This window comes from Lichenostomus cassidix, chromosome 12, assembly GCF_008360975.1.
Source record: "Lichenostomus cassidix isolate B80296 chromosome 12, HeHo_3.0, whole genome shotgun sequence".
Taxonomy (NCBI): domain Eukaryota; kingdom Metazoa; phylum Chordata; class Aves; order Passeriformes; family Meliphagidae; genus Lichenostomus; species Lichenostomus cassidix.
The window spans coordinates 17,823,123-17,837,675 of record NC_139493.1 but is presented as its reverse complement, the minus strand read 5'-3'; the positions used below and the strand labels follow the sequence as shown (position 1 = coordinate 17,837,675).

The following is a 14,553-nucleotide window of genomic DNA, read 5'->3' as shown; positions in this document are numbered from 1 at the left end:
GAATTTGAAAAGGTCCTGAGTTTCAGGATTATATTATTAATAGATGACACCCAAGTTTCACCCAACTCTGCTCCCCTCTCCTTTAATTCCTTGGAAGTGCTGACACACTGCTCCTTCCCAGTGGCTTCCCCAGTCATCTCCCAGTCAGCAGAGAGGATGGGAGATTTCCCAGCTCCCATAAACTTTCTGGGCTTGTCCTTGATGTGTGGGAACAGGCCTGTGGTTCCTGCAGCATCCCACCCACTCCATGAGCACCATCTGATTGCAAGGGCTGAGTGCATCGAAATCCCTCCAACCATTCTTTAGTCACTCAAAAGTGCAAATACCAATTTTTAGTAGAGCAATAAAGCAGCAAGAGACTCTGCTTTTCAATGACTCTCTCTCTGCTGCTGGGAGTTTTGTAGAAACCCCAGTGGGGAGAGGTACACAAAGAAGTTGATTTCTCAGCTCCTCTGCAATGAAAATATTTCTCTTTCGCAAAGGGTTTTTATGTTGATGAAATAAACCCTCTGTAAAATTCATCAATTAATAAGAAATCATCGAGTCCTGACAAGTCTGAACTTACACAAACCCAGCTTCATTCCACCTTCTAAAAACACCCAACAGGACCCATTTTGGACACCTACTTATTCTTGCTCTGATGTTTACATCCATTGCTTTGATCTTTCTGCTGAGGCCCAGCCAGAACTAAACTGGGATATAAATCACTCTGTCACAGTCAGAAATACTGATTCAGACAGGAAAATAAGGAACCCTCATGAGCATGTTTGGAATAGAGAGTTACAAATCCCAGGGAATAATGTTGTTCCACAGCATTCTGCTCCCTTCCTGAGCCCCCTGAACATGAGAGCAGCCCTGTCAGCTCTGCTGTCTGATGCTGTCCCTGTGCTGCTCTGGAAAATGCAGAAGTGATCTGGTTTCTGACACAGTGACTTTCTGCTCTCCCAGAGTTGGAAGGAGATCACGGCATCTTTGATTTGGGTTTTTTTCTGTTTCATAATTTTCTGACAGCAGCAAGCTTTGAAAGTCAGCCAGGCTCCCTTCAATGAGGAAGGAGTGACAAAATGTGATCAGAATCTCTGCACTGATGGCAGTGCTGTCCACATTTCTATTGTTACTCATGTGCAGACACAGAAGGCAACTTCAGTTCCCTCTGCTCAGCCCCTCCTGCTCCCAAACACTCACAGCTGATCTGAGTTTGATGGGGTGGTTTTTTCTGTAAGAAACTGCAGCAATTCTACCTCATGGATTAAAGGACTTGAGGGAAAACTTGCTGAGGACAAAGTGACACACAGACAGGTTTGACAGAGGGGAAATGAAGACCCAAACGTGTGAAATGCCAGGCAACAGGTTCATCCTTGGCTGCACAATTCAGATTCCAAATGCTATCATTTTCCCTCTGAGCTCTCTCAGGGTGAACAAAATATTCTTGACGTGACTCAAAATCTGCAGAATGACTGCAGCAACTGAGCGTGAGCTGAATCACAAACTGCACTTCTGGTGATAACAGCACCTCCTGGATTATTTGCAGATGGAGCAGCAGAAAGTCAATCCTGTCCAAAAGCAACAAGGAGAGCTTCCATGGGCATTTAACTGCTGCTCCCTGTGGGCCAAGGAGCAATCCAGGGATGTTCAGCCCCCCTCAGCCCCAATCTTTCCAACAAGCCTCTTGTGCAGTATCAGGAGCTCTGCTGCTGTGTACACAAACAGGGTGTTATTGTGCCAGGAAAATCAGAGCTGTCACTCACAGCAGTTTAAACAGGAAAAGCCAAATCCGAGGGAGCTCTGACTGTGGTCAACTATTCAGCACAAGCAGCCCTGAAAGGAGGAGAATAAAACCTAAGAAAATCATGTGTGGAATTTATTAATGGAAGATAGAGAAATAAATTTTCCATTAATAAAATCTGATTGAGGAGAAGAGGTCAAAATGGCCAAAGCAAGGTGCAAAAAGAAGGAGCTGGCTGTGCCACTGAACTATTCCAGCTCTTCTCCCAGCACTGATGGAAATCAGGGAAATCTCAGTCACCTGGGATTGGAGCAGCATTGGCTTACACTCCAAACTGTGCCGTACAAGGGAATTCTTAGGATAACTCAGTTAAAAATTACAACATACCATACTGAAATAAACACTGGAGAACAAATAGTTATAAAATAGTCATTAAAATGCCCCCCCAATCAATGTATTGTTTATTTGTGGAATGCCTGCAATTGTTTTTTAAGGGAGTCATAAAAATTCCTCACTCGCCAGGAGTCCATTCATGAGGGCAATGAATTTCCAGAAAACCCGATTTTTTATACAACTCAAGAGAAATATTTTTGGATACAAACTTTAAAAAAAAAATGTTTTAAAGCTAATAGCTTTATTCCTTAAAATGAACAAAGACTTGCCTGCAATGTAAACAATGAAAATAAAATTAAAAAAAGGAAGACCACAAGTCTTGTAACCTAAACACAATACCCATTGTCTGGACTTCCCTACTTCCATGAAGCACATCTGCTTTTCATTTTGGATTAGAACATTCTGCTAAAATTACTAATACGCTGGGATAAAATTTAATTTAAAATTTCCAGATGAACCACTTCAGCCACGATCTGCTCGGTGTTCCATAAGTGAGAATTCCCATTTTAACTCTGGAACTGTGATTAAAATCCAATATTGAATCCTAGCTGCAATAAGTTTCGATGATCTCAGAGAGAACAGTAGTTTCTCAGCAGAAAAAAACACCCCATAAAACTCAGCTCCACTGGCAGCTTTTGTCACTGCTTAGCCAGGGAAAGCTTGGCTCGTGGCCTGATATGTTTGTAATTCCAAGAACTTCCAGTATTTTCCTCTGAAGAGATACTCAATTGCCAGAGATAAAAACTCGATTTTAAATGTGCTGGAGTCAATAGTGAAAACAAGGACAACAAACTTCTCTCTGGTATTTCACTTCCTTGGCTCTTCTGCTCAGGAAACAGCTATGGACAGACCTGAGCTGGACAAAAAATGGGAATAGAAGGGGTTCCTTCTCCTTTTTGGTTGTGTGAGGGGCGTGAGAACAAATTGGGGAATTGTCAGTGATGTCAACATGCTCTGCTTTGTAACAAAAACACACAAAACCCAAGAGCAGCTTTAGGACAAAAGGCTCCAGAATTGCAATTTAGCTCAGCTTCTCCCTGTGCTCCACAATTCCATGGAATTGGGGTGGAATAACAGCAAAACCTCCAGGGAAAAGTACAGAAAGGGCTGGACAAAATCCTGACAGGAAAATAGGGGCAGAAGCAGATGGAGTCACATCTGAATGAGGGCACACATCGATTTCTCACAATGCAAATATAATATTTTTTAAAAAAAAGGTATCTGAGGCCATCAGTATCCCATGGACAGCCTTCAATTTCCAAGAAATTACTTTAGTTTCAGGCATGAAAAAGATAGAGAAAAAACAAGATTTAAAAAAAAAAAGCTTTTTTAATATAAATGTTAGTGTTTCAAGCGTAACTTTTGATGTTTAATTGTCAAATTTGGAGGTAACAGGCCTTGGCAAGAGCTGTGGCTTAGAATAACTCCCCAGGCTGCTGACAAGGGGCAATGGGCTGAAGGAATATTTCCCAAAAACGGCTGTTAAATTACACCTGATACTCAACAGGCAGGAAAAACAGGTACTGACAATTTCTTCTTGCTCAACGGCGATGCAGGTATTGGAAGGTGCATGTTTGTACAGGAAGAATGGAAAATCCACCAGAACACTAAATTGACTTTATAGGGAAAAGAGGACAAATGCTGGGCAAGGCAATGGTGCTTGAGGCCAGCAAATCACTGTAGAAGCAAATGGAATAAAACACAGCACCTGATCCTAACCTTAAGTCCAGTTTTTGTGAAGAGCAAATTTAAATTTTTAAATTAAAAAAAAAAAAAATTGTAATCCAGTTAACAGCACCACAGTATTACTGATGCAATTCATTTGTCCACTAGTTGTTTACAATGGAAGTGTTTGCAAGCATAAATAGAATAAGTGCTGCCTTACCCAGATTATTGTAAACAAACAAAAAAAACGTAGAAAAAGTCTGATTTTTTTTTTTAACATGGCAATATACTCAGAAAAAGTGCAAGAAAAGACCATTAATGAGCAACATTTTTTAATAACATTCTGACAGGAAACCAAGTCCGTTATTCAAAAGTAAATTGTTTAGAAGCATTCCTACATCAGTTTACAACTACTGTCAGAACAGAAGAATAGCAAAGTAATAGGAATCTACAACTGTTTATTTGGAGAGTTTACCAACAAATAACTCAAAATCAGTTTGTAAATCTGGAGGATGAAAAGCTGAACGTTTTTATTTCAAGCCACGCAGATTCCCCCTTAAAATCCAACATACAGAGGATGCAAAGTAGACATTCAAAGCCAAGGCAAGCAGGTGTGAATCAAAAAGAGAAGTTATGGATGACAGAGGAGATGAGAGAAGTGCTGGGATACAGGGAAATACAAAGGAAGCAATGGATGGGATTGAAGTAAGTGAATGAGACAGAAGAATTTCATCACTAAACTCACAGCAGTGATACATCTTGGAGAACTAAAGAAAAACTGAGAAAATGTTAAAAATAACAGGAAGGGAAGGTTGAAACCAAACTCTATGGGATGGGGCTGGAGCATTTTATAGTAAACTGGAAAAGCACAATAGGAGGATGGGAGGTTTTGAATGCCTAACAGAAAACATTTGTGGCCCATGAATGAAATAGTTCCATCTCCCAGCAACAATGACAAAATTGTCACAGCAAAAGGGAAACCAGGAAAGTACTTAAGAGAAAAAAATAATAGCAGTGGTTTGCATAGCAATAACATCTGGGGCTGTGTCAATATAAGCACAAGAAGAGAATGAGAGCTGTCTTCATCCAGCTTTAAAAATACCTTGGGGTGGGACACAGGGAGAAAAATGAGCTGAGAGCTTGTGAGGCAGGAGAAATCCCAGCTGCTGGCTTTTGTGGACTAACAGAGCTCTCCTAATTGCTACTAACATATAATCTGGGCAAGAGATTATTTCCATCCTTCCCTCCTTGCCCTCCATCTCTTTGACATCCAGAACACTTTTGCATTTGCAGATTTCCATTCTGTGATGCCCCTCAGAGCATGGAATGAGGAATCCTGTGCTAATATATTCCCTTTGGAATGTGGGTTTTGCAGGCCAACACTTCCAGCCAGGACCTTCTTCCCACACAGTTGGTTCTGCTCTGCAGGCTCTGTTTTCCCCTCCAGGTGGTAAGAACACAAATTCCAACCCCAATGCTCCTGCAGGATCAGCAGTGATCCTCCTCTGTGCTTCCCACCCCCATTTCCTGGGTGTGCCCTGCTGAGCCCTACATGGATCACACCACAGTTTTTTGCTGGAAAACCCCATTTGGGCTGCACAGGAGCCCTGCTTGGCTCCTCATTCTATAACCCCATAACCCCAAGATGCTCCCAGGAGTTCACAGAGCTCCTGCAGATCCTCTGGAATGTGTTCAGCTTGTCACCCCCACAGACACCTGGATTCATTCTCACTCTCTCTTTGCTGTACCTGCCCAGGGAGTTCCTCCACAGCCCCAGGAGGGATATTTCAAAGGGTACAAAAGACAACATGTCTGAAAAATTGCAGGTTTTACTCTGCAGGGAAATGATTTATTGATGCTGAGAGCTTCATTTAGTAATCAGACACTGTCTGAAGAGAAAAAAAAAACCACTCAGTCATGGAACAGTCAGATGAGGAACCTATTCCAGCTTTTGATGTAGCTTTGTCCCAAATTCAAAGTTAAAAAGACTGGGAAAGAACTTATCCATTTCACTGAAATCCAATCCCACACTGGATTTCACCCAGGTCTATACCTCAAAGGCAGAAGGGACTTAGTCATATTTTTACAAACCTAAATTCCTGAGTCACATTACAGAGGGAGAGTCAAAGGCAACTCAAGAGCAATTTCTGCCATTACATATTTGCTTGTAAGAAATGAATGTTGTAAGAGGATTTCAAAACTTGAAAACCTTTCATCATTGATTATGGCTCATTTCTCATGCAGACTCCCATGAATACCCACAGCACTCATTCTGCATCACGGTATCAGGAGCAAATGATGACTGCTGAGCTAACATTAAGAAGGCAATAAAAAAATTGCAATTAATCATCTGTTAAAACAATAATCATTTTGAAACATCTCTGCAGCACTGCAGATTTCACAGAATGGGATGGAATGCAGTTGTCTAGAAAACATTTCTGGATGTCACACTGCTCTCTGAGCTGGGTTAGTGAAGCAATGTCAAAATGCTGCCAGTTTTATACAGCTGAGATTAATGAAATGATCAAATGGCTGTGATCTGCACTGAACTCCTCATTCCCATAGAAAAGGGGCCTTGCAGCAGCCCAGCACACCACAGAGCTGGTACACATTTGCATCTCCCCTCTAATTACACTACCCATGACTAAGTTTTGCAGGGAAAAAAAGCCAATTTCAGTGCTTTGTTCCTAAAGCCACAACTCCCCACTTCCCCTCGCCTTGCTCAGAGCCACATGCTCATTGCTGTCACCCATCCTGTGCCTCCTGCTCCCATCTCTGCAGGTCCCCACTGCCCCCAGAAGGTTTTATCCCAGAGACCAGAGCATCCCCACACCATCCCCAGCAGCTCAGGCCATTGCCTCCCCTACCAGCATGGGAATGACAAGTCAGTTAAGAAATATGATCTTGATCACATCAACCTTGATGCACCTCACTGCACTCATTAAGCTTCATTTCTCCGTGCAAAAGCTGGATTTATTACTTTCTGTACATTATCCAGCAATTTGGAGACCTAAAGGACGTTCCCATAAAATCCAGCCGTTGCTCAGTGTCAGTTCAAAGCTGTCAAACCTGCTGATTCATTTCATCAGCATTTACTGGTGCTTCATTAATTCTAGATCTAAATGTTTTCAACCAAATAATGAAGTTATATATAACCCAAAGCAGCAGCACCAATAAATCCTTCAAGCCTTTGGCAACTCCTTTAATCCAGAGTAATCATGTTTCCTTGTATAACAAGTCTTGTGATGTCTGTAATAGCATCTCACTATAGTAACAGCAGCCTTCAATGTTAGAGCTCTCTTGCATGCCACAAGTATTAATCAGATCCCAGATTTAAATGTGAAATTGGAGCACTCTTGATACTCTTCCTGAAACAGATATGCTAATCAGAGCCCCCCCTCCCCTTCCTCCCAAAATTTCCAAGATGTCCAATAAAGATCAGGCCTGTGGCGGTGTTGATACTGCAGTCCAGCTTGCTGGTTATTGCTGTGCTCTGTTACCTCAGCCCTTCACACCAAAATCACAATTCTGATCACGCACTCTATTCTATAGGCACTTTGCTCAGCCATTAGCTCTTTTCTTCTGCTTTTAAACAGCAGAGAGCAAAGAAAAATCCCACCAGAGTGAAGGATTGCAGACTCCATGCTAGAGCTAGGAACATCATTCTGCTTTGAATGCAAAGGATACAACGAGCCAAATATTTATTTTTCAGTTTAGAAATTCCTCAATGAAAACAACATTCTTCTATTTCATAAGTGAGCTTAAACCCTAGCAGTTTTCCAAATCATTTTTTTTACTAGCATGGTCCAGAAAACTCCTGTAGCATCCTCCACTTACAAGGATGTTACTAGTGACCAACCTTGCTTGAATTTAACCTCAATTAACAGAAAACTTTGTGACCTTTACACTGCAATTTAACTAAAATTACATTTAACAGCACTACTTCCTTTTCCAAATCTCCCATAACCATCTCTAATTTCTACTGCATAAAAAGTCACAGTCAGCTCCTTGAACTTTATCAATGTTTGGCTATAATCAAGATTTTACTTGGTTGAGCAATCCAAATATAATCTGCAGGCATAAATCTACCAATTCAACACACATTAAACAATATTAAATTGCATATTAAATGCATTCAACAATTCGATCCAAACACTAAAGTCTAGATTAAATCCAGAGAGCACAAGTATCAAATAAGCAGCCCCAGCCAATGCTGAACCTGCAATTCCAAGAAAGGCAGGGTTGGAGGTATTTCATTACCCACCTCAGGATGTGAGCTTGTGGTTTACAGTTTGGACTCGTTCCAAAGGCTGTCCCAGTTCATGCAGGGAGCCCAGGAGAGCTGGAGAGGATGCTGCCCCTATCCATATCCCTATCCCAGTGATGGATGTGTGCTGGCACAGCTGGGCACACTGGGGCAGCAGCCAGAATTCCGGGGAGGATTCTCTCCCAGGAGCAGCAGGGACAATGGGCAGCGCTGGGAAAGCAGCCCCAGCCTGGCCTTTTAGCACTGCCAGGGCTGCTGCCCACAGTGGGACAGCTCAGACAGCACACCAGCACTCCCTCACACACAAAAGCTGCAACAGAGGCTCTTTAATGCTTCCTCTGAATGAGCCTCAGTCATTTACTTCCATATTTCTTACAGTGAACCAAACTCATGCAAAGGGCTTTGTTTTAGAGGTTGGAAATAACATCTTATTTTGCAGTTGCATCTTCTCTGCCCATCACCCTTTTCAAACCTAGCAAGAATTAAAATGCAGCCTCAATTTCAGGACTGCCTGGCCCTGAAAACAAGCCCAAGGTATCAGAATTCATTAGATATGAGCCTATTGCCTGTGGAGGAAGAGATTAAATGAGTTTTAGTGCTTGAGCTGCTCTTGCAGGAAGGTGAGCACAGCAATGCCAGGTACAGCATCACCAGAGTTTTCATAGGCACTGTGTGTGGCAAAGGCAGATCCAGAGATTAGCACACATAAATCACTCACCCAGGGAGAAAAAAACCTCTCCCCAGTTGCCAGCTAAGACAGCTAACACAAAATGCATGTTTTCACAAGGGCTATTCAAAGAAATAGCATTAGTGGGAAGAATGAGTCATGGGCCAGCAAGCTTCATACACTGCAGCTACTCAGAGCGAGGAGACAAAGGGAATTAGGACTTAGATGATTATTTTTTTTTAAATAACCAAGAAGCATTAGCAAAACCAGCTGCTGCACTGTCATACTTCTAAATAGCTTTGTTATGCCTTCGTATTCTCTTCCAGTAGTAGTTTTCTCTTTCTCTTTTTAACTTGCATTTGGGTTTGCTGTTGTTGGCACACTGTCCCAGTAGACATTAGACAAATAAACTTTTCAGCAACATAAAGACTTTTAAAACTGTATCTCTTAACCCCTACCCCCTTGAGAGGCTGCAAAGTGATTGCTTAATTCTTTACAGGTTTTCTTGTGCCTCCCTTCTCCATTTCTGTGACTTTCTTTAGTTTGCAATAAATAAATAAGCATTTAGCAGTTATCTCCACCTAAATCACCGTTTGTATCTATTTCTTAACCATGTATTTTTTGTATTTCTTGATTAACTGATTTGATTTCACACTTGATTTGCAGGGGATCAAATCCATTGTCTGGTGGGCTTGAGCCAGTACTTTACAATTACAGAAATTTATTTGGCAGATAATAAGTGCCTAAACTGAACCCTTATTTTAAGATGACAAAGTACTGATGTATTTGCACACGCAGAGTATTTCTCCAAGTTTATTTCCATAATCTCACAGCTTTAAATTCATTCCAACTAGACCAGTTTTATTATGTTGACTTTTCTGTTTTAACTGGAATTGAGTCAGTTCACGTCTCTTAGAGAGTCCTGTGCCATTAAATGGCCTTTTTGCAATATTTTACACTTCAATAATCAGACAACATCTGCATGTACACCTTCCTACACAGAGATGGCAGCAGAACTGCTACACACAGACCTTAAATCAGCTCTGTGAGTTGATCCTTATCACATTTCAGCCATCAATTTCCTTCCTACCAGGGCTTGCAGCTCAGCCGAGCTTTTTAAAAGTTCTGTTGTTAGATTTCCAGCTCTAGCATTTTCCCCTCACCAAAACCACTCCTATTTATCCAGTAAAACTGCATTTTTAAAGGTTGCTGTGTGACAAAACAACTAAAAATCATCAGCACACCTGCAGAATAACAGAAAGTTTTCCTGTATATGAAAATAACAACAAACTCAGGAACTCCCCAGCAGCTTTTGCTTCATGTAAGAGTAGCTTTGGTGTCCCAGACTCAATACCAGAGAATGCAACAACTCATTGCTAATTTGAAGCACATTAACTATTTAACACCTAGATCGGGGTTTTTAAAGGTTGGGAGACCAAGAAAACAGAAACTCATCCTAAAACCTATTTTGTTAATGTTATGCTCTCCATACTTACAAGTGAGACACTTTTCTCTTGGCAAATTTTTTACTGTGTGCACAACAATGCAGACTTTTTGGATGTCTCTTCATGAGTTCAGGTACAACTTGCATTTCCAATTTACAAGACATAACTTTCCACTCAGTCTGACCTTAAATCAACTAAGAGAAGTCACTGCTGAGGACAAATGATCCCTGAAGTGGTAAGAGAGAACCAATCCTTATCTTCTCAGGCACAAAGTGGCTCTTCGTGGAATCAGATCTGGGTTTGAACGACAGAATTGGTCATTAATTTTCCTCACTCATAAGCTATCAGGTGGTTTCTCCAGGACTCCAGCCAATTCCATAAAAACAACTGTGTTGCATGGCAGATTTCAGCTGGAAGCCAAGTTATAATGCGTTCGAAAAAAAGCGTTGGAAAAAGGAAACTTTGGGAAAACCTGAACCACAGGAAGGGAAAGGAAACACCAGCACTTTGCAGTGATGTTCAATAAGGTGCAAACACCAGGAAAATGTTCAAAGAGAAAGAGAACTCAGGCCAGTAAGAGGTAGGTTAGGATTAATTTTAAAGGCTACTCAAATCTGCCTGGTTTTATAAATTAGTGCCAACCAAAATTCAGCCAATATTATCTGTGTTACAGCAGCAATATGGATGCAAATCTTTAAACAAACACACTGGTAAAATTTATTTCATAGTTCACAAAGGAAGAAACCCTGAGACTGTGAAAATTTAAGCTGAGAAGCAGTTCACAAACCGTTTTCCACATAGGAGTATGGCTTCAAACTGATGTTCTGTTATTCAAATTTGTGGTGCTTAATTTCCTGTGTGAATTAGCAACTGCTGGCATTAAAGAGAGGCTGTGCCAAATGCACAGGGTTTTGCAGCAACTCTTCCCACTGCAGTCAACTTCATTTATGACCATTTATCACCACCTATATTTACAGGCAAACCCATTCCAAAGTTGAAAAGAAGGCAGTGCTGTTTGTGCAGAAAGGCTTTGTGGTCTCAATGAGAGAATAAAGCAGCAATGCGCTTGGTGGATGTGAGAATTGCCTGCATGGGTTCTCTCTGACATGAAGACCCTCAGAGAAGTCTGGGAGATGTCTCCAGAGGAAATGTGGATTGTCAGGAGGAGGCAAACAATGAACTCCTCTGGTGGGCAGCATTTCCCAGGCTCCAGGATGAGCAGAGCATTGATCCCCAGTCCAGGAACTCAATGAACACTCAGCATTCAGCACTTGAGGGAATGCTGAGCATTCACAGCACCTTTGGGTAAGGCTGCAACAATTGGTGTTTATTGAAAGCTGCAGCTGGCACTGGTTTGGCCAGCAGCAAATTTTTCTCTTTTTTTTTTATTTGAATGATCTACAAGGGCTCATATACTCTGCAAACGCTCACTTGGACTGAGATGCACATTGTAGAATTTATGTTCTTAATTAGGAAAAAAAAGAATTCATCAGTGTGTTTGGCTGTGTTGTGTAATTTCTTATTCTTCACATGAGAATAATAGAATGCATCTTGAACAGTCTATTCATTCTTCTTTGTGACAAACTATATTGGAATGGAAGAGATTTAATTCCTAAGTTATTTTACTTCTCTTTTCTTTACTGGAGATTTTTCCTTCAAAGGAAAAGGAGTCAACAGAGTTTGAAAAGCTTTCTAGAAGAGAATTGCTTCCCCTGCCCCCCAAAATTAAGATTTTACTGCTTCATCATAGCAATCCACTTCAAACTTTGGGGGTGTTTGTTCCTCATTAGATAAAATGACTCTAAAGTCTTCAATAAAGTACAATTGAATATCATTTACTACCACAGCACAAATCAAAACATTACTTCATCAGCTCAAATCCTCCTTGTTTAGATCCTGATCTAAGGAGGGCAATTAAAATGAGTCATAAAGAAACCCAGAGCACCTTTGCCATTGTGCTGCAGGTGGTGTTCTTGTTAAAAGAGGAAACCCCAGAGAGCACAGAGCTCCCTTGGGAGAGAATGTCAGATATTGAGCTCTGCTCACCTCCCCTGAGCAACACTGAACTAGAGAAAACAAGCAGGAATTCCTGCCTGCAGAAGCCTCCTGAAGAGCACAGAATTCACACTAGTGCTGCTGCAGTTTCACGGAGGTTTTGTCCAGGTGTTTGTTGCATAGCCTCTCCCCCTCACATAAAAACTGATCAGATAATACATCTATTCACAGTAGCACTTTTTATTTTAGAGTCACACAGGATTTACTGGGAAATTTTATATAGATACTTAAAGTCCACGTTGTGGCACTAGGACAGCAATTCAGTTAAATACATTAAAAAAAAACATATAAAACAACAAAATCTGTTGCTAACCCAGGTGCCATTATTCAGTTTCTTTCAATGGTTTGGGTTATTTTTCTCCATATATTTAACATTTCAAACAGAAATGATAACTGGATACCAACCAACAGTCCTTCCCCTTCCTTCCCTTGGCTCCAACAAAATAAAGGTCTGCACAAGGCCCTCCCTGCCCTGAAGGGACAAACATACATTTATTCAGATAAATCAGGAAACAGGAGTATTTGCTCACATCAGTTGCTGACGTAAGTCCCAGGAAGGGAATCTGAATATAATTAATGATAATAATTGAAGTTATCAGTAAAGATATCAGGGGAAAGACAAGGAGATCATGTTTTGGTACCAAACAGAGGCACCACTTCACAGGTATTTCTCCAACCTCCAAAAGCAGCAGAAGGTCTCAGCAGAAAGGCCATTGTGGGGTTTGTTCAAAGGCTGGAAAACTCTGTTTGAAGTGCTGTGTGTTGATGGAACAATTACCCCTCCTGGCCCAATGTCAGCAGTGAAATCCCATGTTCAGCACAGCCCTGAGTGAGGGACAACCTCACTACATCTATTTTTGGCATTTCACAGCACAGCAAAATCACCTCAGAGCACTGCAAATCTGCATAGATTGAAAATCTGCCATAAGCAGTGCTCATTTCTCACTTGGGCTGTGCTCAACAGAACAAAATAAATTACCATTATTCAAAGATCTGGGGAACACTGCTTGATGAACGAAGAAAAATGATGACACTAATTGACATCATGAGAAAACTCCAAAAGAAAAAAACAAGCCACCTCCTGAAAGAAAACAAATTAATCTCTTAATCTCTCAAGAAAGAAATTCCAGGGCAGGCCTGAATCTGTCAAAATGAATTTCTCCTGAAATGCACCAGATTAAAAACACGAAGGAAAACAAAAAAAGCTCATGGACACATAAAAATCTCAAATATTAATTTTGGGCTACCCATCAGTAGCGATTTCTTTAGGAAGTTTTCATAACACCAAATAAAATTAAACCCTGAATAATACTTGGCTAACAGATAAAAATTGTCACGTTACAGAACTTACTGTTATAATATTGTTGTAGTTGGGTTTTTCTGTTTTGCTTGGGGTTTTTTTTGGCTAGTCATATGTTATTGTTTCAGCATCAAATACACTGCATAATATAATGCAGAGTCAGAAACAAGCAGGATATTTTTAATAGCGAAGCACACTGGAAATTCTGAATTTTCTTCCAAATTAGGATAAGCACAAAGTTCCTTTTTAATACCAGCTGCTCATTTCCACAGCTAAGCCTTATTCCTCAAGAAATGAGTAAAAAATGGTCAAGCAAAAACCTCAAAGAAGTGCAGAAACATGATAAAATGAGGTTTTCTGTATTTTCTCCTGGTCAAAGAGCTCCAAGTATTTTACCAGCTTGAATACCTTTTTTCCTTCATTAATAAGGGTAAGAAGGATTGTCTGGGATACAGTAAAGCAGCACAGAAAAGGGATTTTGGAAATACCAAGCAGGCCTCATTCAGTGACCACAAGAACTTGTCATAGGAACTGCAGACACCACACTGTTTGTAAGAGACAAAAACTTGAACTGCAGCATGACTGGAGTGAAATAACACAGCCATAGTGACCTGCTGGCACCAATATCTGACCTTTACAGTCACATTCAAAAATAGGAACTCTGCTCCACATCTGATTGTTTTCCAAAGCTCCTTATGATCATCACAGATTGTGAAACTTTTACTCCTTCTTGTGTTTTAATCAGTCATGAAACCAAGTGAAAACTTTATTTCTTGCGTGTGTTTTATAATCATCTTCCATCCTGTTGAAAGCAGGGCAGTGAAGCATCCAAGGAATTGAAATCCAAAGTGAGGAAACTAGATTTACACTCATGTCTTATTAACCACAGAGAGAAATGAGTGATATCAGGAAAGCTGTCATTTTAGATCAAAAAACTTTAAATTGAAGGAGAAATTTTCAATGGAAAATCATCGAATGGAATAATGGAACCCCCTTAATCTGGGGTTGATCTGGAGTTAACCTGGGGAGCAAACC

General features: G+C 40.8%; 1 protein-coding gene across 3 annotated transcripts in view; it reads right to left on the bottom strand.

The window, feature by feature from the left end:
• The window catches only part of ATG7 (autophagy related 7), a 79,109-nt gene that overhangs the window by 30,028 nt on the left and 34,528 nt on the right, over nucleotides 1–14,553 (bottom strand). Inside the window, exon 19 of one of the 3 annotated variants that reach the window (XM_085073068.1) lies at nucleotides 12,334–14,320. The exons of the other annotated variants lie outside the window; for them this stretch is intronic. Coding sequence (XP_084929194.1) covers nucleotides 14,309–14,320 — 12 coding nt within the window. The 3' untranslated portion in view covers nucleotides 12,334–14,308. Of the gene's footprint in view, nucleotides 1–12,333; nucleotides 14,321–14,553 lie in introns of those variants that run through there. 3 annotated transcript variants of the gene reach the window in all.